Raw genomic sequence first — 27485 nt, 5'->3', positions numbered from 1 at the left:
TTTATCTCACAATTTCAATTTTTTTTCACAATTTCAACTTTTTATCTCATAATTATGACTTTTTATCTCATAATTATGACTTTCTATCCCACAAGTTCAACTTTTTATCTCATAATTTCAACTTTTAGCTCATAATTTCAACTTTTTTATCTCATAATTATGACTTTTTATCTCATAATTTCAACTTTTTTATCTCATAACTTCGACTTTTTATCTCATAGTTTTTATCAGTGACTGGAGACATGTTCTCCATGTGGACCACAAAAGTGAAATGTAAACATGAGGGTCACCCAATACTCTCCGGATTCCCGGTCTGTAAACAGCCCATACATAACAGTAATAACAATAATAGTAATATGTACACACTAAATGAGGGTCTGTGTCCACACACATGTACTCGATGTCTTCTTCCATCTTTATTTGTTTTTTGAGTTTTTTTGTTGCCACATGGAGCGTGTGCAGGCCGTACAGTCAGTTATGGAGAGGTGACATTAAGAAGTCCAGTGTGTCAAATGTAAGGTGCGTTCCTTTTCTCGTCACCATTCAGTGTTTCTCCCCCTGAACTCAGATCTCCAGTTGGGAATCTTGGAGTGACTTCACCAATGCTGAGTCACTGTTACACAGTAACGTTCACCAGTAAATGTTGCTAAATTCTACTCACTGTACCTTTATCTCACACAGACCTCTGCAGACTCACAGATTATGAATCTCAAATTATGAATCTTTATTGTGTCATTAACCCCCCAAAAATCCCATGTTTGCTTATTTTGACTCATGGTTTCAGACACATGATTCAGGGGTCCAAGTATATACTGTATATTCATGACAGTATATATACACTGTATATATATATATATATATATACATATACATGTATGCTCTGTGCTATTTTACACACATTGTTCACCTCTAACAGGAGTCACACTGAGTTACAAGGCTGCCATGTTTTCCCTGTCCTGACATAAATAATATGTAATCATTCTTCAAACAGCAGACTCCTCACAATCCTCTCACAACAGTCAGCTGCTTCTGGGAAGCTGAAGCCTCAGCAAGCGTCGACGTCCAGACAGTCCGTGTGAAAGTCTGTCAGAGTGGAGGGAGTTTGACCCGCGGCAGGATTCACAGTGAGGAGGAGGAGGAGGAGGAGGAGGAGGAGGAGGAGGAGGAGGAGGAGGAGGAGAGGACAAAGGCACAGAACAGTTTTTATTTTATTTTCATCCTCAGCACACCTAAACGAAGGAAAGAGGAGATAAAGAAAACACATTATATTATTTTCACAGTTGTTACTGGTGACATTAAGTTCAGGTACAGTCAGGACACTCAATACAAATACTAATCCATTTATTTAATAAAGTGGATCCACCTCTGCTGTTCTGTTCTATTGCTAATATTACCCGCTTTCTCCCTATTAGTATCAGGCTTTTTTGTGTTAAGACAAGTTCAGTTGGACGTGTGCTAAACATGTAAACCTGTAAAAATGGGGTTTTAATGGGACAAACACAGTGATTCCATGTGTCTCTGTATGTGACAGTGAACATGATTTCCTTCTGTGACCTGTGTCAAAATGACGACAGACATCAACCTGAAAATGCTACATTTGTACATTTAGTACTAAATAAAGTACAAACATGTCATATTCAACATACTGTAACTTTATTAATCCCCCTAGAGGAATTTGTCCTCTGCAACAGGAATTGACAGGAGCATTATACCCATATGTGTATATATATATATATATATATATATATACACTGTATATACATATATATAAAGTTGCCAGTAAAGACGGCATCGTTTTGTGAAATATCGTTTCACGAAATATAAAATATGTATTTACAGGACTGTAAGTTGTGCTGTAACGTTACACCAAAAAAAAGACAAAACATTAGATCTAATAACAGAAGCAGAGACAGAATGAACTGAGCCAGGGGAAAGAAAGAAAGGGAAATAATGTCTGTGAGTTACTTTTCATTGACAGTAGTTAAAGGTAAAAGTGTCAAACAATCAAATGATGATTCAGGGCGAGACCACACTGACTTGAGCAGTGTACAGAATCACATGACCTCCCACCTTCTGATCAGACATCATGCTGTTGGCCTGTAGTGGAGTCGGGTGTCCGCTGTGCAGACCTCCTCCTCCTCCTCCTCCTCCTCCTCCTCCTCCTCCTCCTGGCCGGTCATGTTCACAGAAGATGGTCCCGTTGATGTAGTGAAAGCGATCACCGGGGACGAGGCGGTTCCTACAGGTCGCACACGTGAAACACTAGAGCAAACACAGATGCAGTGGTGAGCCTAATCACATCATGTCATTTATACATTGACAGCAGTGTGAATATCAGTGTCACTCTCACTTTAAGATGGTAAACGTTGCCTTGCGCTCGCATCACCATCTCACTGGCAGGTATGGACTGTCCACAAGCACTGCAGGCACCGCTGTGTCCAAACAGCCTGTGACGCAAAGGACAGACCAGCTTTCAGACCTTTACAAGACAGTGCTGTAGCAAATAGTAGCTTCAATGCTGCAGGTGTCATTGACACAGACATGTAGAATCGGTACATAGATCAATGTGGCGTTCACAGCCTCAAACATGTTCAACACATGCTGACAGGAACATTTCAGGCAGATGTAGTCGTGTAGTCTGTGGTTCTTGAACGTAGCAGCACCTGAACTGCAAGAGCTTTGAAGAGGAACCTTCTGTTGTCTTTACAGTCTTTATAACCTCTCCTGAACACACTGCAACACTTCACTCTGTGTAGCTGCAAGTCAGGATTTATATGTATCCTATAAGAGAGGGTGTGACCCCGCCTATCGCCCTATGTCAGCTGAGCCAACCTCATGTGGAGGAGAAAGCGGTAGAAAATGGATGGACCATAGTCCGGATCAGTGACCTTCAGTCCTTTTCGACACCACTTCCAGTTCAGAGTTCCAATTTAAATAAAACACAACATTAACTTTTGTGTGCTGACTTCCTATATTATCTCTGAGTTTAACTGTGGGAACTGTGGTGTATTATTCTTATTATTATACTTTGAGAAATTAGTAACATTTTCTTACTGTATTTTATTTTATTTTATTTTATTTTATTTTATTTTATTTTATTTTATTTTATTTTATTTTATTTTATTTTATTTTATTTTATTTTATTTTATTTTATTTTTATTCTATTCTCATTTCTTAACTGAGCTGTTGTGAATGTGTGTTTCCCCCCTGGGGGAGGAATAAAGTCATTCAATCATTCAATCATTCAATCAGTCAGACAGACATTCTGCTGTGTAGTGTCAGTAGTGGAGCTGACCTGATGTAGTCGTTCTTACAGAGGATCATTCCTCCCTTGCTGTAGCAGGTGCTGCTGTATTCACCCAGCTGAGCGTGGCAGCAGGAGCACTTGAGGCAGCGCGTGTGCCAGTACCGCTCCATGGAGAAGAGCAGGAAGCGGTCGTCGATTCGACTGCCACATCCTGCACACGACCTGCCCACTGTTCCCCCGCCACTGCTCATCACCGCCACTGCAGGCACTGCCTCAACTCTGCTGTTTACCATAGCAACCTGCTACACAAGAGAGGAGCGTTAGTGTGGGAGAAATCACAAAATGTGAGACAGCTGCAATGTTGGTCAAACTCTATTTTGTGTTACTTTAATGCTCTTTAAAGGCGACATAGACCAGAAGCTCCAATTAATGCAGCGTTTGTGCGTGTATCTGCGTCATAGCCTCGTTTAGGAAACCCTAAAGTTTCAGAACAAACATGTTCAGCCACTGCTGAGAAAATAGGGTTTTATTGTTTTCCTGGGCTCTGCTGATGATGTCATCAGTAAACCTCACCACTCCTCTCACCACCATAGCGCCTCCTGGTGTGGGCACATTCGGTTGCGTACATTCAACCGCAGAAGAAGAAGAACTACTCTCGTTGTAGCTGCTGAGATGCAGAGCATCCACCGTGCCAGAGGGGGAGCTGTGTATCTGAGAGCTGACGTGCTAATTACGTCACTTCCAGGTACCTGGTCAATCACAGCTGTAAAGTCTTAAATTTACGACTTTAATCTCGTAAATTAAGACTTTATTCTCACGACTTTAATCTCGTAAATTAAGACTTTATTCTCACGACTTTAATCTCGTAAATGTACGACTTTAATCTCGTAAATGTACGACTTTATTCTCACAACTTTAATCTCGTAAATTAAGACTTATTCTTGTAGTCTGTGAATTTTTTTTTCATCAATGTGGCCCTAATACTCGGTCATATTTAAGAGTTTGAGGGGATTAGTGTGAGAATATTTTATGACCTGACCTTCAGTATGTAGGACATCTGCAGGTCTTCCTACAAGTTGCTCTTCTCGATGTCCAAATGACAGAACTCAAACCTTCTGCAACCGCCGGCTTTCTCTGCCTCTGTTTACAATTTCAACTGGAAGTTTTGCAGGAGTTTGCAACACAAAGTGAATTCTACTGCTCAGAAAACCCAATACGACAGGATGAACGCTTCTTTCCCCCGCCCGCCCCTGCACTGCTGCTGTATACACACAAGCGCGCCCTCAGTCGGGTCTGATAGTATTTATTGACAGTGAGTTGCAGCATTCAAACAGTGTCAAATGTTTGTGTTCATGAAGAACAAAGAGAGAGAGAGAGAGAGACTGTAGCTTTAAGTGTGGGTGAAAACAGTGTTATTTTCTCCTGCTCTTATTTCTCCTTAACAAACTGCACTGATTTCATGGCCAGATGGGAATAATAGAGCGTTTGAATCACATGGAGCACAACCGTAACAGTGTGTCAGCGAAACACACTTCTTCTGGCTCATGATTAGTGCCAACAGCAACATTATATAATTGCAGGGATAGATTTCATTTTTCAGAATGAGCAACAGTCACATCATTTGTGCTCTGGATAGAGTGTTTAATTTCAGCGAGGGCATGTTTTAGTTTTACGACAAACCTTCCCACAAGATTATTTGAGAGTGCAGCAGCTGGTGCTCTGTACTGAAGCATGCTGCCCCTCAATACCCTCATTTTGTGGAGGAGACACCTGGCACTAATCAGCCACAGGAACGCGGTGCAAAGCCCAAGGCCACATAAAACCACAAACAGCCTCATTCACTGGGCCAGACCTTGGTATTAGTGAGTGGAAACACAGTCACAAACGAGCTGACCGTTTCTGACATTTCAGACTGTTTGCTCTTTCTCTGGTTTTGTAATATTAGCAGTAATTATATTTATTTTACAATGATATCAAGAGCATGATCATCCAAAGTAATTATATTCAGAAGGGTTTTTTGATATTTTTGTAATAATTTCTCTAAATCTAAAGCTCAAGAGCGAGCAGCTGGATGTAAAACAGACGTGAACTGAGCGTCTGCAGTGAAGTGACATGAACAACAAAAATGACTTCCTGCTTTGGTTCGATCACGCGTTTCATATCTACATGTTGTCACGGCTGTATTTTCATTCCAAAAAAAGAATAATGAACAGACGCTGACAGACAGTCACAGACACAGATGAGAAGGAACATGAGGGGACGAGCAGACACATGCAGCGTTTGTTTACCACAGAGTTGAAGCTTCTTCTTCTGCTTCTGCTCTCAGACAATCACATCATGTCAAAACTTGATGCTTGTGTACACGCGCCACAGTCGGACATGTAATCAATGCAATTATAGATTCCAGTCGGCACAAACATGTAAACATGGCTATTGACGCCGCTGTGGATGTTGTTTTCAGTCGTGACACCAGACTTCAGAGTCCTCAGGTGAACCTGCAGAGCTTTGTGAAACTCTGCGTCCACAGTCCAACCCTTCACTGCTTATTCTTTGGTCTTCCCTCCATCAGTCGTGATGCTACAGAATATAATATAATAATACAGTATACCTCACTCATTATGCAGCATATGTTCATGAGCACCAGCTTTACTGAGGCTCAATCACCATCATGTGAACTCATTTGGTGTGAATATTTCTACGTGTTCACAGCTGGATGAGCCTTTATTTGAGTTAACAATGAGCAATGAACATTGGGCTCTTGACTCGAACCTGGTGGGGACTCAAACTCAAAAAAGCAATCATGAATTCATGGATATTTTCTCATGGAGTAACACGTAATATACTGTATGTAAGGTTCAAGTTATGGATAGTGATTAGATATATTTATAAAAAACTGAAAATTCAAATCACTCTTTTGGCAAAAGGTACAAGAAACATGGACGATGATGTTTCTATTGCTGAATAGAAAATGTTGAGTGAAATACAGTAATTATGAGGTCAAAGCCAAATATTTTCCCCCGTTTGAGCTCCAGAAAAACGCCTTTGTTCATCCTTTGAAACATGAAGTGGAAACAGCAGGGATGTGGTCACACAGCTGATTGGACCAAGGTCAGGTCAATGATACAGTGTGGGGTCACCACTTCACTGGGTCTCAGGAGATGGATGACATTGCTATTCACACATTCATGCAGCACGACTCACCCCTTCATACAGCGGCACATTTTCTATAACATGTATTTCATCCTCAGTGTCTCGCCCACGGCATGTAGACTAGCACAGCCAGGAGCAGCAATAAAGAGCAGCATTTCTCTGCTTGTACTGAGGACCAGGTTGATTTCTGAATAAAAACATTTAGCTTTGATATTTGTATTTTTATTGCCTGTATTTGACTTGTTTTTATTGTGTTTTTCTGTTGTTTAATCATGTACTGACCTTGAGTGTTTTGAAAGGCACCCTTACATTAAATGTATTATTATTATTATTATTATTATTATTAATTAATAAGAAGCAACCATTTTAGGGTCTCAACAAGACCCGCAGAGTTTCTAAAATCTAAATCTATCTTAACACCTTTTACATCCCTTCATTTAAAGTTACGACAGACTCTTTTTTTTGACTAAATCAAATGAGCTTGATATGGGACATGCTGGTCTACTGCTATAAACATAATAATAATAATGATAATAAAAATACTACTACTACTAATAATAATAATGACTAAAGTACATTCTTTGACCAAAAATGTTATTAATATGTAATTATCTAAACGTAAAAATGATCCATCATCCCAAATGATGTTTTTTGCTGATCTTAATCATTTCTAATAATGAACTTAATGACACGCTACTCATTTTAAACCAGCAGTGCTAAACAAAATGCTGCTTCTGTCCTTGACTGTTGTCATCACATCAAGTTCTGTGACTAGCTTCTGGTTCCTTTGGTCCTTTGTGACGGTAAACTAAAGATCGAGTTAGAAACAGAACATTCATGGATAGATAATAAATAAAAATAAATAAATAAATAAATAAATAAATAGTGCAAATGTTATGAATGAGTACAGTTTAAGAGTATGACAGAATAAACCAATCAACAATAATACATTTTTAAAAATGGGTCAAGTCCAAGTAACAAAGGTGCAGGGATTTATGTGACAGAAGGTCAAGATTGCAGCATTGAATAGAATAGAATAGAATAGAATAGAATAGAATAGAATAGAATAGAATAGAATAGAATAGAATAGAATAGAATAGAACAGAAAGTCTTTATTGTCATCTCACAGAAACAGTAAATGCTTCAATGAAAAATAGCAGAATCCTTGTTTAAGGTGCAGAAAATAACAATATAAAAATTTTAAATAAATAAATAAATGTAACAAACCTAACAAAATCAAGATTAATTGAGATCAAATGTTTGCATAGAAAACATCAAACCTGTGGTAAACCTGTGGTAAAGCGGTTTACTGCAGTTGATATGAAGGATTTTCTGTTGTCCCAGTTCTTGTCACAGTGGAGCTGTAAGAGCTTCATTGTCAGGTTTGGGAGACACGGATGAAGTCAATTGATGGATTAATGAATTAATCGTGAAAATAAAGGTTAAGTGCAGCCCGAGTTAAAAACAAAACAGAAGTGGTGTCAGTCATTGTTGCAGCAGTTTGTCTGACAAATACAGCTCAGCTGCATCTGTGTCTGCTCCTCTGTCGTGGTTTCTATGTGAACATGTCCTGACCCTGTCACTCTCACCTGTGAGTCTCTCCAAGCACTTTCACTGCAGCACACACACACACACACACACACACACACACACACACATACTGGTGTTTGCCCCTCAGGGGGCCCACCAGTTCTTTGGTCATTTATGGGATCCACCCTTTCCAGTGGTTCTACACTGCTGTAAAAAATCAGGTAAGATGAAAAAAAAATCCCAATCACAAAAATCACTTCAATGTACCAAGATTCTAAACTTTTGTCTCCATGCCAGTTTTTTGGTCACTTGTGGGCCCAGTTTCTAACATACAGTACTTGTGAGGTCCAGTGTCACACACACATACACTTCTCTTGTTTTTATATCTTTGTGGGGTGTTAGGTTACTATCTGGGGCCCATTAATGGTTTCTACTGCACATAGACTCTGACTGCATTAAGGATCTATATTTCAAATTAAATACTCTTCTTCCTTCATTCCATCTCATTTCCCTTTACACGTGCAAATTTCGATGCCTTGTTAGCTCATTAACTACTGCATGTGCTATCATCTTACAACATCAACAGGAAGACAGGGTAGTAGCATGGTAATCAATGATGATCGTTAGCACCAGCACTTAATAAGACTTGAGACAGATATGCTATATGCTAACAATAAAATAAAATGCTTTCAACAAGTTATCCTGAAGGCACATGTATTTATTTTGCTAACAAGTCAGTCATCTGACTACTTTTTACACAAAACGAAAATAAGTTTTTTTGTCCGTATATAAAAAACATAAAACATGCTTGAGACAAAATTGAGACTCTAATGCTGCAACTAATGATTACAGGAAAACAAAACAATCATTACTGCAAAGTTAACCAGATAAACAAACAAGGTAGAAAAAGGAGTATTCTAATGCTGATTTCATCTCTGTGGTGTTGTGGACTGGAATCAGTGTTTCTAGATTGACATGTTTACATGACATATTTATTCCGATCGGGCTTTTATTCCAATTGCTTGTGTCCATGTAAACATAGTTTATGAAGAACAACATCCTTTAAGTCCTCTTTTTGTTACAATCAGCAGTCTTACTAAGTCTGTTACACTGGACCTTTAAATTGAACAAAAACCAAGGATTGTTTATAGCCAAACTCAAACACGGAAGTCTACAACGTACTGTCATTCATATTTGGTAGAGAAATTTTTAATATGTGCTCAGGATGACCCATCTGCTTGGTGTCCGGTTGCAAACATTCAGGTCTTCAGTGACAATCAATCAAAAAATTAAACCATGAAACTTTAGTCCACACAACATGAAGATGTTTTTAATACTGACCTGTCACAGAGGCTCATCAGTGACCAATACATGCTGCAGCTATGCATTCCTTCACAGGTAAGAGATAGTTCTATGACTCCATCCTCTAAAAATAAGTGCTGTGAAGCATCCTGTCAGTCTTTAGCATGGAATGAATGCAGGTTTGCTGTACCAATAAATAATGTGGACCACAAAGGTCAGTGTATCAAATATGAATAATTTGTGTACACATCTGCCCGTGTATTGTTTCACAAAAAACATAGAACATGCTTGAGACAAAATTGAGACTCTAATGCTGCAACTAATGATTACAGGAAAACAAAACAATCATTACTGCAAAGTTAACCAGATAATCAAACATTTGACTTTGCCAAACATGTACTTGTTTAATGTGTTGTTGACTGCTAAAACCACAGCAGCTACTTTAAACTACAGTACATTTCAAAACATTTAAACAAAGTATAGGACCCAAACTGAAAATGTGTGTCCATACCTCTGATCGTTGAACTGCTTTCATTATAATTTTCTTCTCATGGTAGTTATTCTATTTTTGATGAAATATTTGACTGCTTTCCAGTCTCTATTTTGTAGCGCTTGCGGTTCTGAAGCAATGCAGCGCTCACAGTCCGCTTTACCTGGAACATCTTGCCTCACAATGAACTTCTTCAGATGTTTTTCTACTGCAGCAATTTCCTCTGGTGTCCAACGTCTCACAGGAGCTTGCTTACCTAAGTAGGCAGAAAGAGATCACATTTTGATTAAATTGACAATTTGCAGAGCTGTGATCTGTAGCTCACAAGGCCACTAACTGCGCAAAACTAGCTTCCACTCTTTGTTGAAAGTAAATTCTTCCAAATTTGTTTGCTGATCGTAAACTTTTAAGTGTGACAAATTTGCAATTAACTCAGGAAATCAGAAAGGGGGCAAATACTTTTTCACATATATATTTTCGAACCATTGTCACACATTGGGTCTTATTCCCTTTCTGGGTAGGAAGCTATGTTAGGTGTATTAAGAATTCAGAGACATGCTTTTATTCAATGATATAACCATCAACATTATTTTTTTTAAGGCAACCAATAGACCATTTTCACTAAAAACAAGGTAAAAGACGTTAAAAGCAATTGAGTGGCACTGGCCCAAAAGAGGATGCAAGTCCCAAAGCTTACCTCTCTTTCTTGCAGACACACTCTGGTTTTGGACTTGCGATGTGGAGGTACATTCTTGCAGGGATGACGTGCTGACCTCATCTTCTGACCCCTGTTGTCCTGGCATAGTGACATCTAGAACAGAAAGAACTTTATTAAAAGACATAAAATATGAAGAAACAGTCAGTACAGTGATTATTTTATCAAATCAAATTCTATTTGTACAGCCCAAATTCACAAATCACATTTTGCCTTGGAGGGCTTTACAATCTGTACTGCCAGTTTGCGTCTGCCTTTAGTTCACTGCAATTTGAAGGCAGAAATACTCAGAAATAAAATGTCACACTTACTTTTCTGCTGATATGTCCTGTAGCATCAGAGAAATGCCACATAAACAACATGAAAAACACAATTTTCATCGGAGGGGGTCTTTAAAGAGGAGTGTTCAAGATCAATCTTCTTTCATCGTTCAAGCTCACCCGTTGGAGACACTCCCTGGTTTTGGACTTGTGATGTTGAGGTACAGATGTTCAGGGATGACATGCTCTCCTCATCTTCTGACCCCTGTTCTCCTGGCAGAGAAATGTAATATTACTACTATACTTTGACAATACAGTGCATCATAGAGTAGATTTCAATCCCAGACCCCTGTCTTGCTGAACCAGACTTGCACCCCCGAGACAATGTACTATATTTTGTATCCTTGTCTTCACATAATGTCAGGAAATAGTGAATCAGGGAACCCTGAAAATAAAATACAAATGCAAAGCTCATAAATCTCCATGACAAATTTAAAAACATTCATCACATACCTTCAATGTCCTCTTCTGAAGGCCCCTCTATGCCAATGGTCTCTAAAATATTAATTGATATAGTATTATTGAGTTGGAAAGCTGAGACTGTGGGCAATCTGGCAATCAAGAGCAGAAAAAAAATACAGTTTGTGTGTGCATGTCTAAGTTTGACACGCATTTTTGCATATGTATGGTCTTACAGAGGAGGATATGATTTTAAACTTGCAAATTACCTGCATACAATTCAATTACTTAAAAAATCCAGTTTAAGTCACTTACTGAATGCTGAAGACTAAATATCATATATTGCACCTTTAAAATATAATAAGTCTTAGTACCATTCACGTCAACTTGAATTTCATCCAGGCTCTTTCCTTTGTATTCTCCTAGGCGTCCCTGTTCCATTGCCAGAAGCACTTTGCTGATTTTGGCCAACTGGAGGGTGCCCTCCGGAAGGCGGTAGTGCTTTCGGTGCACAGCAATATTATGGCCAAGGAAGTCTGCCAACTGATCGAGTTCTGTGGTCTTAAGGTTCAATACAGTAGAGAGGGTGGCGATATGTTTCCTTAGTCTTGTTGATGTTAAGGCTTTAGGATTTTCAAGGTGATCACATTCTTTCACAAACTGCCTTATGCAGTCACAAGCCCTTATGTAATGGACAGAGTGAGGTAATGCAAACAGATATCCATTTTCAGACAGCACTCCACATTCTTCTCTCTTCTCAGTCAGAGCATCAAGTGACTCTCTCATGATTGGGGTTAAAAGAACTGGAACCTTTCTTCCTCTCTTTCCTACAATTGTAATCCTTACAAAATGTTTGCACAGCTTCTGTTCAAGCGGTGTAAGGGCCAAGCTAACGTCACCATGTGTGTCTGATGTGTCCTTTGATAGATACGCAGACAGAAGCATCCTGGACACTTCCCCTCCTCTCCGCCGGTTAAACAGTACAACTTGTGTGAGGGTAACTTTTGCAAGCTCCTTCCAGTTTGATGGTGATGGGTGTTTTTGCAGATCATTCAAATGTTGCTGCTGTTTCTCAGCTAGATGACAATGAAACTTTTGAATATCTTGTGTGAAAGGTAACAGTAGAGGAGCATTCCATTTGGTCTGGTCAAGTTGAGTTAATGCTTGGCTTGCAATGTCAAATCTCCAACTTTCTTGATAAAGCAGCGCAAACTCCTCAGCATCTTGAGTAGCTTGTTTATCTTTCTTTTTCAGGCCTTCGGACTTGATAAACATGGCCAAAGAATACAAGCTGTGTCCAACCTTGCGAGCAAGAGACGGACATTGGTATTTGCCAGTTTGCTCACTGAATCCAGATAGGCTCTTTGCAGCAGTGACCACCTGACTGTACTGTTCAGGTTTTATGAGTTCTTGGATGGTCTTCACATGTGTAACTTGTCTTGCTTTCAATAACAGCCTGCCAAGCTCTCTCAGTTTTTGCCGAATATACTGGTGTTGACTGACCACCTTCTCGTTCTTCCTGAACAGTCTGTAACCATATTCAAGAATACAGCGGTCTTCTTTAATAGCAACTGCAATCCTGTCTTGATTCATAACACTTAAGAACTTCCAATAAGCATCATTAAATCCAGGTGGAGCAGGTTCAGCGAAAGCACACAAAGAAAGAACACGAGTTTTACCGGGTTTACTACTCTCAGGTTTGAAGTTGCAAACCTGAAAATGCCGCCACATTGCTCTTCTTGAGAACAAACCATAGCAGTGAATACAATGTGCAAATTCCTGTCCTTCAGATTTTTTCTGTGGTTGCTTCCATGGGATGAGTTTGCCTTTCTGTGTCTCCAAAACCTCACTATTGTGCTCAAAGTTCCCCTTATTTCGTATGTAGTCCAACTGCAGTTTCCTTTCTTTTGAGTTCTTTGGCAAACTGAATGCTTTTGCAACATCTGTTTCATCTTGGTGTTTACGCCACAAGTGCCTTGACATTTTCTGGACAAACTTTCTGCAATAAAAGCAGAAATGTTTTTTGTTGTAGCTTCTAGACCCATCCATCTTCTTTAAAACTGGATTGATATACATAGACTGCTCTTCTTCCAGGGGCATTGAAACACTCACATCCTTTTTAGAATATGTTGCAACTATTTTCTTTTCATTACCATCAACTCTGCTATTTGGAAATATTTGTGTGGGGTCATGACCTGTTTTAAAGGGTCTCTTCTGGCTAAAATCAAGCTGGCTCTGACTGGAAGACCTGCTTCTTTTCTGCTTGGAGGACTCACTTCCACTCTCCCTGGGCTTAAACTTGCTCCGACTGGAAGACTTTCTTCTGCTCTCACTAGATGCACCTTTGTTCCTTTTTTTATCTTCCAGGGTTAATTCCAAACTGCTATCACTTTCTGTGCTTTCGTCCTTGGGACATGGAATGTACTCATCTTCACTGCCAATGTTAGAGTTATCTGATTCCACAAGAGGCATCTGAATCTTTAAAAAAAGAAAAAAAAAATGTAACTCATTTTGTAACATATTAAGTGTAAACAATCTGAGTACACTTTAATTGTATATGCATACAGCGTGAAGATAAATTCTCTATGGAGCCTTCTATACTGAGTATTTTAAGTTCAAGTAAGTGTAAAGAAATAGAAAGACATACTGCTAATTAATGTTAGACTAAAACTTTTACTAAAAACTAGGTATTGCCATTTTCATTTACTTTAAATGAAAAGAACCAGGAGGTCTGTCTGACCGTTAACATTGGTTCTGCCAGCGTTTCCAGTCAGACACGATCATATTGCATGTATTGCACGGGTTAGAGTATCAACGGACATGAAAATTAAGGCCCGATCCGACCCGGTTAGAGTACATAAAGTCCAAGCCCCGGTACTACACCATTGTGCATAAAGTTGTGAGAAAAAGCAAATATTGCCTATAGCTGGTGAAATCTAAATTGTGCCCATCCCTCATTAAAACCTTGAAACAATTTGAATATGTCATATATACACACAATAAAGCCTCAAAATGATACAAATACAAGAATCAATTAAAGACTTACAGGATGGCGAGAGCTTCTTCTCAGCCTCTGTGAATCCCTTTCAGGCTTAGAAATCAAAGTGCCCTCTGTGCTGTCATCACTTGAATCGTAGAGACAGCCAGCAAAATCTTGTAGTCGATCCATCTGCAAAGGGAAAACATGGAGATATGATTTTCCCTTTTTGTTGACACGATAGAAAAACAAACTGCAGGGAAAAGTGCCCATCAGCTATGTACTCATATTGTTTTAAATAGATTTTAGGAGCTTACCATAATGCTTTTTGTGCGTCTCAGAGGTGGAAGTTCATCATCTGATTGCTCTCTGGAATGGTTGTTTGGAGAAGCCTCATCACAGGTTTCTTTCAGAACAGTTTCATCTGAATCGCACGAATGACGAGAAACCTCTGGTCCACTGTCCATCTGCAAAAGAAAAAAAAAAGTATGTCAAGTAGGGCTGGGCGATATATCGAATATACTTGATATATTGAATATACTCGATATATTGAATATACTCGATATATCGCGGCTTGTTGTCTGTGCGATGTAGAAAATGACTACATCATGAAACTCGAGTGTTGTGACGCATTTGCTTTTAGCCGCTGACTCTCAAATGCTTTCTCGTCTCTCCCTCTCACAGACAGACAAAACAAACGCACCTAGTTACATACGTCAGTCTGATACGTGCAACTTCACACGCCCTTGCCCAGCAGAGGAGGACGAATTAATTCCGAAGAAAAACAGCACAGGATCCATCGTCTGGTGTTGGTTTGGTTTCAACCTAAGGCTAAGGCAAAATATCGAGATATATATCGTGTATCGTGACATGGTCTAAAAATATCGCTGTATTAATAAAAGGCCATATCGCGATTATTAACCTACGATTTTAGGATTGTTAAGTAGTTTTGATCATGACATGATCTGACCAAAAAGCTAAATACAGTAAAGAAATGTAAACAGTGGCCCAGTAGACAGTGGAAGTATAACAGCTTCATACAAGTCACCGCAGATATTGGTGATGGATGAGTCTACAATGTCATTTTACCTGTGCGTTAGTCTCATCTGGCTTTGATTCCATGTGGAACATCTGAGGTAGAGGGTTGGTCTCTGTCTCTGCTGCTGCAGGAGTCTGAGGGTCTTTCACCTGAAATTTAGATAGCAGACAAGAAGACAATTAGAACTGACAGAAATCACAACTGTATGTGGAGACATTTACAGGCTAATAAGGTTACCTAATGGTTAAACTGTTTCTGAAACAGCACAGACCGTCAAACTGAGAGCACAACATAGTCTTTCTAAAAGTAGTAGGCACCTCTCATAACCTATGATAAGGATTTGCAGTGGGTCACATTGTAAAGTTTGCTTTCAAACTCATAACAGCTCAGACAGTGTGCAATTACAAATGTTAAAATCAAACTTGAGATTATGCCAGGTTCTGGACAGTGCCATAGGAACAGTTTGAGTGAGAACCACACGGAAGGGCCCCACATGGGAGAGACTGGAAACATACGAGTGGTGTGTTACCTGGTCTCATCGAGGAGAGACAAGAGAACAAGTGTGTTTGTGACATAAAAGGCCCCATAAGGACATGACTGGAAACATGCGTGTGTGTGGGACATTAACTGGCCATTATCACACCACCCAAAAAGTACTTCTGACAATGTGAACATTGGCCCATTTTGAAAGTAGAACAGCTTCATACAAGTCACCACAGATATTGGTGATGGATGCGTCTACAATGTCATTTTACCTGTGCGTTAGTCTCATCTGGCTTTGATTCCATGTGGAACATCTGAGGTAGAGGGCTGGTCTCTGTCTCTGCTGCTGCAGGAGTCTGAGGGTCTTTCACCTGAAATTTAGATAGCAGACAAGAAGACAATTAGAACTGACAGAAATCACAACTGTATGTGGAGACATTTACAGGCTAATAAGGTTACCTAATGGTTAAACTGTTTCTGAAACAGCACAGACCGTCAAACTGAGAGCACAACATGGTCTTTCTAAAAGTAGTAGGCACCTCTAATAACCTATGATAAGGATTTGCAGTGGGTCACATTGTAAAGTTTGCTTTCAAACTCATAACAGCTCAGACAGTGTGCAATTACAAATGTTAAAATCAAACTTGAGATTATGCCAGGTTCTGGACAGTGCCATAGGAACAGTTTGAGTGAGAACCACACGGAAGGGCCCCACATGGGTGAGACTAGAAACATGAGTGGTGTGTTACAGTATGTTACCTGGTCTCATTAAGGAGAGACAAGAGAACAAGTGTGTTTGTGACATAAAAGGCCCCATAAGGACATGACTAGAAACATGCGTGTGTGTGTGTGTGACATTAACTGGCCATTATCACACCACCCAAAAAGTAATTCTGACAATGTGAACGTTGGCCCATTTTGAAAGTAGAACAGCTTCATACAAGTCACCACAGATATTGGTGATGGATGCATCTACAATGTCATTTTACCTGTGCGTTAGTCTCATCTGGCTTTGATTCCATGTGGAACATCTGAGGTAGAGGGTTGGTCTCTGTCTCTGCTGCTGCAGGAGTCTGAGGGTCTTTCACCTGAAATTTAGATAGCAGACCAGAAGACAATTAGAACTGACAGAAATTACAACTGTATGTGGAGACATTTACAGGCTAATAAGGTTACCTAATGGTTAAACTGTTTCTGAAACAGCACAGACCGTCAAACTGAGAGCACAACATAGTCTTTCTAAAAGTAGTAGGCACCTCTAATAACCTATGATAAGGATTTGCAGTGGGTCACATTGTAAAGTTTGCTTTCAAACTCATAACAGCTCAGACAGTGTGCAATTACAAATGTTAAAATCAAACTTGAGATTATGCCAGGTTCTGGACAGTGCCATAGGAACAGTTTGAGTGAGAACCACACGGAAGGGCCCCACATGGGTGAGACTAGAAACATGAGTGGTGTGTTACAGTATGTTACCTGGTCTCATCGAGGAGAGACAAGAGAACAAGTGTGTTTGTGACATAAAAGGCCCCATAAGGACATGACTGGAAACATGCGTGCGTGTGTGACATTAACTGGCCATTATCACACCACACAAAAAGTACTTCTGACAATGTGAACATTGGTCCATTTTGAAAGTAGAACAGCTTCATACAAGTCACCACAGATATTGGTGATGGATGAGTCTACAATGTCATTTTACCTGTGCGTTAGTCTCATCTGGCTTTGATTCCATGTGGAACATCTGAGGTAGAGGGTTGGTCTCTGTCTCTGCTGCTGCAGGAGTCTGAGGGTCTTTCACCTGAAATTTAGATAGCAGACAAGAAGACAATTAGAACTGACAGAAATCACAACTGTATGTGGAGACATTTACAGGCTAATAAGGTTACCTAATGGTTAAACTGTTTCTGAAACAGCACAGACCGTCAAACTGAGAGCACAACATGGTCTTTCTAAAAGTAGTAGGCACCTCTCATAACCTATGATAAGGATTTGCAGTGGGTCACATTGTAAAGTTTGCTTTCAAACTCATAACAGCTCAGACAGTGTGCAATTACAAATGTTAAAATCAAACTTGAGATTATGCTAGGTTCTGGACAGTGCCATAGGAACAGTTTGAGTGAGAACCACACGGAAGGGCCCCACATGGGTGAGACTAGATACATGAGTGGTGTGTTACAGTATGTTACCTGGTCTCATCGAGGAGAGACAAGAGAACAAGTGTGTTTGTGACATAAAAGGCCCCATAAGGACATGACTGGAAACATGCGTGTGTGTGTGTGTGACATTAACTGGCCATTATCACACCACCCAAAAAGTACTTCTGACAATGTGAACATTGGTCCATTTTGAAAGTAGAACAGCTTCATACAAGTCACCACAGATATTGGTGATGGATGAGTCTACAATGTCATTTTACCTGTGCGTTAGTCTCATCTGGCTTTGATTCCATGTGGAACATCTGAGGTAGAGGGTTGGTCTCTGTCTCTGCTGCTGCAGGAGTCTGAGGGTCTTTCACCTGAAATTTAGATAGCAGACAAGAAGACAATTAGAACTGACAGAAATTACAACTGTATGTGGAGACATTTACAGGCTAATAAGGTTACCTAATGGTTAAACTGTTTCTGAAACAGCACAGACCGTCAAACTGAGAGCACAACATAGTCTTTCTAAAAGAAGTAGGCACCTCTCATAACCTATGATAAGGATTTGCAGTGGGTCACATTGTAAAGTTTGCTTTCAAACTCATAACAGCTCAGACAGTGTGCAATTACAAATGTTAAAATCAAACTTGAGATTATGCCAGGTTCTGGACAGTGCCATAGGAACAGTTTGAGTGAGAACCACACGGAAGGGCCCCACATGGGAGAGACTGGAAACATACGAGTGGTGTGTTACAGTATGTTACCTGGTCTCATCGAGGAGAGACAAGAGAACAAGTGTGTTTGTGACATAAAAGGCCCCATAAGGACATGACTGGAAACATGCGTGTGTGTGTGACATTAACTGGCCATTATCACACCACCCAAAAAGTAATTCTGACAATGTGAACATTGGCCCATTTTGAAAGTAGAACAGCTTCATACAAGTCACCACAGATATTGGTGATGGATGAGTCTACAATGTCATTTTACCTGTGCGTTAGTCTCATCTGGCTTTGATTCCATGTGGAACATCTGAGGTAGAGGGTTGGTCTCTGTCTCTGCTGCTGCAGGAGTCTGAGGGTCTTTCACCTGAAATTTAGATAGCAGACAAGAAGACAATTAGAACTGACAGAAATCACAACTGTATGTGGAGACATTTACAGGCTAATAAGGTTACCTAATGGTTAAACTGTTTCTGAAACAGCACAGACCGTCAAACTGAGAGCACAACATAGTCTTTCTAAAAGTAGTAGGCACCTCTAATAACCTATGATAAGGATTTGCAGTGGGTCACATTGTAAAGTTTGCTTTCAAACTCATAACAGCTCAGACAGTGTGCAATTACAAATGTTAAAATTGAACTTGAGATTATGTCAGGTTCTGGACAGTGCCATAGGAACAGTTTGAGTGAGAACCACACGGAAGGGCCCCACATGGGTGAGACTAGAAACATGAGTGGTGTGTTACAGTATGTTACCTGGTCTCATTAAGGAGGGCCAGAGAACAAGTGTGTTTGTGACATAAAAGGCCCCATAAGGACATGACTAGAAACATGCGTGTGTGTGTGTGTGTGTGACATTAACTGGCCATTATCACACCACCCAAAAAGTAATTCTGACAATGTGAACATTGGCCCATTTTGAAAGTAGAACAGCTTCATACAAGTCACCACAGATATTGGTGATGGATGCATCTACAATGTCATTTTACCTGTGCGTTAGTCTCATCTGGCTTTGATTCCATGTGGAACATCTGAGGTAGAGGGTTGGTCTCTGTCTCTGCTGCTGCAGGAGTCTGAGGGTCTTTCACCTGAAATTTAGATAGCAGACAAGAAGACAATTAGAACTGACAGAAATCACAACTGTATGTGGAGACATTTACAGGCTAATAAGGTTACCTAATGGTTAAACTGTTTCTGAAACAGCACAGACCGTCAAACTGAGAGCACAACATAGTCTTTCTAAAAGTAGTAGGCACCTCTCATAACCTATGATAAGGATTTGCAGTGGGTCACATTGTAAAGTTTGCTTTCAAACTCATAACAGCTCAGACAGTGTGCAATTACAAATGTTAAAATCAAACTTGAGATTATGCTAGGTTCTGGACAGTGCCATAGGAACAGTTTGAGTGAGAACCACACGGAAGGGCCCCACATGGGTGAGACTAGAAACATACGAGTGGTGTGTTACAGTATGTTACCTGGTCTCATCGAGGAGAGACGAGAGAACAAGTGTGTTTGTGACATAAAAGGCCCCATAAGGACATGACTGGAAACATGCGTGTGTGTGTGTGACATTAACTGGCCATTATCACACCACCCAAAAAGTAATTCTGACAATGTGAACATTGGCCCATTTTGAAAGTAGAACAGCTTCATACAAGTCACCACAGATATTGGTGATGGATGCATCTACAATGTCATTTTACCTGTGCGTTAGTCTCATCTGGCTTTGATTCCATGTGGAACATCTGAGGTAGAGGGCTGGTCTCTGTCTCTGCTGCTGCAGGAGTCTGAGGGTCTTTCACCTGAAATTTAGATAGCAGACAAGAAGACAATTAGAACTGACAGAAATCACAACTGTATGTGGAGACATTTACAGGCTAATAAGGTTACCTAATGGTTAAACTGTTTCTGAAAGCACAGACCGTCAAACTGAGAGCACAACATAGTCTTTCTAAAAGTAGTAGGCACCTCTCACAACCTATGATAAGGATTTGCAGTGGGTCACATTGTAAAGTTTGCTTTCAAACTCATAACAGCTCAGACAGTGTGCAATTACAAATGTTAAAATCAAACTTGAGATTATGCTAGGTTCTGGACAGTGCCATAGGAACAGTTTGAGTGAGAACCACACGGAAGGGCCCCACATGGGTGAGACTAGAAACATACGAGTGGTGTGTTACAGTATGTTACCTGGTCTCATCGAGGAGAGACAAGAGAACAAGTGTGTTTGTGACATAAAAGGCCCCATAAGGACATGACTGGAAACATGCGTGTGTGTGTGTGACATTAACTGGCCATTATCACACCACCCAAAAAGTACTTCTGACAATGTGAACATTGGCCCATTTGAAAGTAGAACAGCTTCATACAAGTCACCACAGATATTGGTGATGGATGCATCTACAATGTCATTTTACCTGTGCGTTAGTCTCATCTGGCTTTGATTCCATGTGGAACATCTGAGGTAGAGGGTTGGTCTCTGTCTCTGCTGCTGCAGGAGTCTGAGGGTCTTTCACCTGAAATTTAGATAGCAGACAAGAAGACAATTAGAACTGACAGAAATCACAACTGTATGTGGAGACATTTACAGGCTAATACGGTTACCTAATGGTTAAACTGTTTCTGAAACAGCACAGACCGTCAAACTGAGAGCACAACATAGTCTTTCTAAAAGTAGTAGGCACCTCTCATAACCTATGATAAGGATTTGCAGTGGGTCACATTGTAAAGTTTGCTTTGCTCAGACAGTGTGCAATTACAAATGTTAAAATCAAACTTGAGATTATGCTAGGTTCTGGACAGTGCCATAGGAACAGTTTGAGTGAGAACCACACGGAAGGGCCCCACATGGGTGAGACTAGAAACATACGAGTGGTGTGTTACAGTATGTTACCTGGTCTCATCGAGGAGAGACGAGAGAACAAGTGTGTTTGTGACATAAAAGGCCCCATAAGGACATGACTGGAAACATGCGTGTGTGTGTGACATTAACTGGCCATTATCACACCACCCAAAAAGTAATTCTGACAATGTGAACATTGGCCCATTTTGAAAGTAGAACAGCTTCATACAAGTCACCACAGATATTGGTGATGGATGCATCTACAATGTCATTTTACCTGTGCGTTAGTCTCATCTGGCTTTGATTCCATGTGGAACATCTGAGGTAGAGGGTTGGTCTCTGTCTCTGCTGCTGCAGGAGTCTGAGGGTCTTTCACCTGAAATTTAGATAGCAGACAAGAAGACAATTAGAACTGACAGAAATCACAACTGTATGTGGAGACATTTACAGGCTAATAAGGTTACCTAATGGTTAAACTGTTTCTGAAACAGCACAGACCGTCAAACTGAGAGCACAACATAGTCTTTCTAAAAGTAGTAGGCACCTCTCACAACCTATGATAAGGATTTGCAGTGGGTCACATTGTAAAGTTTGCTTTCAAACTCATAACAGCTCAGACAGTGTGCAATTACAAATGTTAAAATCAAACTTGAGATTATGCCAGGTTCTGGACAGTGCCATAGGAACAGTTTGAGTGAGAACCACACGGAAGGGCCCCACATGGGTGAGACTAGAAACATACGAGTGGTGTGTTACAGTATGTTACCTGGTCTCATCGAGGAGAGACAAGAGAACAAGTGTGTTTGTGACATAAAAGGCCCCATAAGGACATGACTGGAAACATGCGTGTGTGTGGGACATTAACTGGCCATTATCACACCACCCAAAAAGGAAATCTGACAATGTGTACATTGGCCCATTTGAAAGTAGAACAGCTTCATACAAGTCACCACAGATATTGGTGATGGATGCGTCTACAATGTCATTTTACCTGTGCGTTAGTCTCATCTGGCTTTGATTCCATGTGGAACATCTGAGGTAGAGGGCTGGTCTCTGTCTCTGTTGCTGCAGGAGTCTTCACCTGGATTTCAATTAAACAAGAATCAAACAAACTGATGTTAAATCATATCACACAGATCAAAGATCACATGCATTCCCATAGATAAACTCATATGGGAAACAATATTGGACAAAATTTGCTTTTACAAGATGGCACATTTTTACACACTCATTGGTCAAAAAAAATATTCATGCTGAATCTAACCAACTCACCATACTGCGCCAAGGCCATTTTGCATCACCATAGCTGTAGTCAATTTCAGATCCTATATCTATTTTCTTCAGGGCAAAAAGGCACAAGTGCGGCTTGTTGTTTACTATGATTTTTCTCATGACACAATTTGGATTTTTGTGGTTGTCATTGACTAATCTTCCAAGAGATCCATCTTCTTCAGATGCATCAAGGCTGAAAAGTACAAGAAATCAGTTTTGTTGGAAGACATAATTTTAGTACTCGTGCTTTAGTTCAATCATTAACTATTAAAAGTTTATTTCAGGGTTCAAGGTTAATTTCTCTAATCTATAAAAAACATCTCTTTACATGCTCACCACAAGTGACGGTTCTGCCACTCAAAGTCAAAGAGAAATGTGGAGTCAATCTCTGAGTACGGTAGTGACCGGCATTCTTCCTGTGTGAGGAGTTTACCCCTGTACTCCAAAACAAAGTCCCCTGGTTCAATGGGCTGCGTAGCAAACACTCCTCTTCCTAGAAGAATATAACAAAGAAAACGATTAATTTGCTTTTGAAATGCACAAGTTCTGTCAAGGAACCTTCTACAACTTACCTTTGAAACTGTCTATGAGTCTTGACATAAATCCAGACTTGTCAGTGCAAGACAGAATATATGTCTTTGCATCATCTACAGGCTTTATCCTTCTCCTCCTTTTGGACATAATGGCTCTGTGAAAATATTTTTAATTATTACTACACATACGATATAAGAGATTTGTTCAGTGAGTCAAGTTTATATTGTCATGAGTTGCCTAGATTGCTAACTGCTGATATACATAAAACAATTATTGAAAACAAACAGTAGTGTTTCCCCTGGGTTTATGGCATGTTGTCCTCTTCTCTCTCTATCAGGTTATAGGTGTGTGTGATTATGCGTTTGTTTGTGTGTAAAAATGAAATAGCTTTGCTTTAATTAGATCAATAACATCATTATTTTCCCATACTGAATGTCAAGTTAATTTCATTTATCAAAAAACTTCAAAAGATGTAATTTCAGGTCACTTTTCCCATGTTTAATTTGAATTAATAATGATATTAATTATCTAATTTAAGCAAAGATAAAAAAAGAGGTCACTTAATTAGTTCAAGAGTTAATTTATAAAGCTCTTAAGCACTTTTGGATTTCATTTTCAATTTTAGGGAGTTGATATACAGTTTAATTTCATTATAGTAGCATGTAAAGATGGGTATTTTTTTATAAACTTAGACGAAAGGCTAGTCCAAATTTATAGATTTATAATTTCATTTATATTTATACATTTCTAGACTATTAGACTTTGTGCCTTATATAATTTGTCTTATATAATTGTCTTAAAAAGATCGCTAGCTGCTAATGTTAGCAGCTAGCGATCGCTAACTGCTAATGTTAGCAGCTAGCGATCGCTAACGTTAGCGCTAATGTTAGCTCGCCCATTATATCGCTAAGTTAGCAGCTAACCGCGAGTAGCTAACGGTAGCAGCAAACAGTTATTGTAATAATCTGTAAAAGAAAATCGCGAGCTGCTAATGTTAGCACGCGTATTATATAGCTTACGCCAGCAGCTAAACACAACTAGTTTACAGTAGCAGCTAACAGTTACTGTAATAAATTAATTAACATAACTAAGATATAAACGATATAAATCCAACAAATTCACACCTACCTGTTGCATGCTGTCGATCTTGAGCTTGATCTTCCTCTTCTTCTTGTTAAAACCCTACCCACTTCCTGAAGTGTGTAAACAAACTTCCGGTGTGTGTGTGTCCGTACCTTCCACCTTACAAGCTCCGGGGGGCGGTAGTGAGCAAAAAGTTTACACACACTTACACACACATTTCCAGTTTTTCTGACCTTGTGGGCCAAGTGAAAAAAAAGCAAGAGGGGCATCAGGGGGGGCTGCAAAGCTCATTTTGAATGAAAACCGGTGTGGGGCCCACCATTTAGGGCCCCATACCGGTTGTGGGCCCCCCGCGGTTAGTGTGCTCCCTACGGTGGGACCCCATGAAGTAAGAAATGTAAGTGCACACACACACACACACACACACACACACACACACACACACACACACAGCTCATTCTGACACATAAAAAAAAACGGCATTCAGTTCATTTCAATGACACCTCTGATAAAACACAAAGGTTATTTTGTTTAAGGAAAGTTTTTACAGACAAACCACAACCACAAAGACACACAACTGAAATGAGTATAAATGGTTAATACTAAAACTGACTAACAACTTAAAATCATGCATCACCTGGTGACTAATATAGCACAGTGAAGAGAAATGATCAGACACAAGTCTCTTCTGTATGGAAACAATAAAACAGAGTTACACAACGACACAACAACGATGAGCCTTACTGCTGTGAGCTTGGACGTCCGTGTATGGCTTGTGTTCCTCTCAGGTGAAGATGCCAGATGTCGTAAAAAGCAAATATCTCAGTTTTAATCCACACGCTTGTGGTTGTGGCTCAGTAACATTCAATCATTCATTCATTCATTCATTCATTCATTCAGAGTAAGTGTTTCCAATGAAGCAGTGGGTGCTCCTGTCCTGTCTCCTGCTCACTGACACACGGACTCACTGCCTCCTCTAACTGTGTCAGGGAGGGAGGGAGGTGTGGCTCCTCCCTCTGAATCCTGGGGGCTTTTGACCTCTTACTGTATGATACACTCATAAACTCATACGTCTGTATGTTTTTTTAAGCATGGCTGTATGAGATATTGAGGCATAATTTATGTTTGCCACACAAAGAACATCAACATGTTTAACTCGTGGAGACACAGGAGCTGCTTTGCCTACTGTTGCCTCATGTGGACACTTTATGTCATTTATGAGGATTTAAAGTTGGAACATACTGTGGATCAACAATAAAATCAGTAATATCACTGATTTTCTCTATGGTCTTTGGTGTGGGAGAGTGAGTGGTTTCAAACTTCAGTTTCCTGTTGAAAAAAGCTGTCAATTCCGAACTGTAGATCAGTTAAAAAGACTTAACAATCCTAAAAATGTGGGTTAATCTCCAACAATTACTAGGGAAATGTCTAAAATCTCAATATTTAGTCTGGTGTATTTAATTAGCGGTCCTTCCTACAGGCGACATAGGCGCTTGCCTAGGGCGCCATCTAGTGAGGGGCGTCAAAATATGCGGTGAGAAAAAAAAATAGAATTAAAATTATAATGTCTATTTATTTACAGTACAGTACAGTTTTTGCCATCCCTCTTGCCATCCCATCTATAACCTCAGGAGGTTATAGATGACCTTACGGCAAGGAAGGCCAGAAAGGTGGCACTGTAAATGAAGTGTGATATTGTGTGTGTAATAGAATATATTATTCTATTCACTAGGGGTGAATTTGAAGCTTATTTGTTTATTTTTTATATTATATTTTGATTAATAGGTTATTTGAATCTTACTTTACAGTATTTAATGTTGCACACAATGTTTTATTGTTAGTTTAATTTTTTGTTTTGATTCTTAATTTGCACTTTTTGTTCTCAGATGTTGCACTACTGTTAAACTTAAAAGTTTATTTTTTGTATATTTATTATTGAACAGGTTTATTCTTATCTTGTTTGTATTATAATTGTTTAAATAAATGAGCAAATCTTTGGACATGAGTTATTTTCACGTGGGGAAGGCCGCCATCAATCAAGCTCGCCGAGGGCACCAAATGGTCTAGGACTGCCCCTGGGTGTATTTAGCGACAGCACTGCATCACAAACTCCGCCCACTGTACTTTTACTTTTTTTTTATAGTGGAGATGCGACCTAAACCGTGCCGTGGCGAGGCGAGCCGAGCCGGGACTGTAGTGGAAAAGGGCACAACCACGTGTAGCCACTGTAGCATGTACTGTTTGTAGAGTGTGACCTCTGCTGGACAAACTGCTTAACTACCTGATTAAATGTTAGATACTGAAGTAACACATTAAGAGTGTATACACTCTGTTTGTATGTTTGTATAAATCCCAGACACATTGCCTATACATGGTGTTGATATAAACATAGGATTGATCATATTATCACAGCCTAGCAGTTGTTCCATATACACAACATTTTTTAATCCCTGTATTTGACATCGAATGAACACTAACGTAACGTAGATTAATGACGTTAATGAAAACTCACCCCATAAGAAGATAGAAGGTTAATAAGAGGTTCGGGGTGCTTTCTTTTCATCAACTAAAAAACCCACCAGGTACTATGATGGAAAAGAACTGTTTAATGGAAAAGCTCCATGAGTGGACATGAGCGTGTTGTGGGCAAATGTGGGTGGGGCCAACATGGAAACCATGGACGAGGACCCACAAGGACTTGCTGGCTGAAGACCTGTTGTGTGTTATTTGCTCTGTGATATATAGCCCATTTCACTGTCAATAAAAACATTATTATAGCATTTCCTTATTTCACTTTTACATGATTATCACGTTTCATGTTCCGGTTCTTCATTCATTCATTCATTCATTCATTCATTTTTTTCTTCAAAAGGAATGGAGGGCAGAATTTTGAATTTTGAAATGAACCTCCCGTCTCAAAGACCAGCAACAACCACTGGTTACGCATTTGTTTGTTCAAACCTCAATTCCAGTGGAGTAGGGATGTTGTATAAAATGTGAATTCAACTAATTAATGCTGAATTGACCACCACCCTCTGGGCGTACTGCCCTTGACACACTTTTTGGCTGCATGGTACCCTGGTACTTACTTACTGGTAACTTCAATACACTATTTTATGAAAGAGGAACTAAACCCCTGTTTATGCAGCTCTGCTGAGTATCCGCTCCGACTCCCCCTCCCCCCCGCACGTTGCATAGAAAACCACATCATCACAGTTTCATGCAGACGTGCTG

General features: G+C 39.8%; 3 protein-coding genes across 5 annotated transcripts; all 3 read right to left on the bottom strand.

Annotated features, from left to right (window-relative positions):
- Positions 1-455: 455 nt before the first annotated feature.
- Positions 456-25068, bottom strand: LOC131446584 (LIM domain transcription factor LMO4.1-like). 2 transcript variants are annotated; one of them, XM_058617913.1, is made up of 5 exons: positions 24996-25068; positions 3296-3549; positions 2351-2447; positions 2071-2262; positions 456-1229 (listed from the first exon to the last, which is right to left on the bottom strand). In XM_058617913.1, exons 2-5 carry the CDS (start codon positions 3538-3540, stop codon positions 1221-1223), a joined length of 543 nt encoding a protein of 180 aa, XP_058473896.1. In that variant the 5' UTR covers positions 3541-3549; positions 24996-25068; the 3' UTR covers positions 456-1220. The 2 variants fall into 2 exon arrangements, with proteins under 2 accessions (XP_058473896.1, XP_058473897.1); XM_058617914.1 differs by having other exon boundaries at positions 3296-3546; positions 24996-25057.
- On the bottom strand, positions 8613-15315 carry LOC131446582 (uncharacterized). Its single transcript, XM_058617909.1, has 8 exons — positions 15220-15315; positions 14448-14597; positions 14200-14322; positions 11528-13631; positions 11208-11249; positions 10875-10967; positions 10417-10530; positions 8613-9975 (listed from the first exon to the last, which is right to left on the bottom strand). The coding sequence occupies exons 1-8, from the start codon at positions 15259-15261 to the stop codon at positions 9764-9766; spliced, it is 2880 nt and encodes a 959-aa protein (XP_058473892.1). The 5' UTR covers positions 15262-15315; the 3' UTR covers positions 8613-9763.
- LOC131446583 (N-lysine methyltransferase KMT5A-A-like) lies at positions 22243-24600 on the bottom strand. 2 transcript variants are annotated; one of them, XM_058617911.1, is made up of 5 exons: positions 24297-24600; positions 23207-23322; positions 22971-23127; positions 22635-22827; positions 22244-22443 (listed from the first exon to the last, which is right to left on the bottom strand). In XM_058617911.1, exons 1-5 carry the CDS (start codon positions 24518-24520, stop codon positions 22345-22347), a joined length of 789 nt encoding a protein of 262 aa, XP_058473894.1. In that variant the 5' UTR covers positions 24521-24600; the 3' UTR covers positions 22244-22344. The 2 variants fall into 2 exon arrangements, with proteins under 2 accessions (XP_058473895.1, XP_058473894.1); XM_058617912.1 differs by lacking the exon at positions 24297-24600 and having other exon boundaries at positions 22243-22443; positions 23207-23655.
- Positions 25069-27485: the final 2417 nt, after the last annotated feature.

The sequence above is a fragment of the Solea solea genome, chromosome 19 (genome assembly GCF_958295425.1).
Source record: "Solea solea chromosome 19, fSolSol10.1, whole genome shotgun sequence".
In the NCBI taxonomy this organism is placed as follows: domain Eukaryota; kingdom Metazoa; phylum Chordata; class Actinopteri; order Pleuronectiformes; family Soleidae; genus Solea; species Solea solea.
The sequence above is the reverse complement of the archived record's forward strand: the minus strand, read 5'-3'. Positions and strand labels throughout refer to the sequence as shown.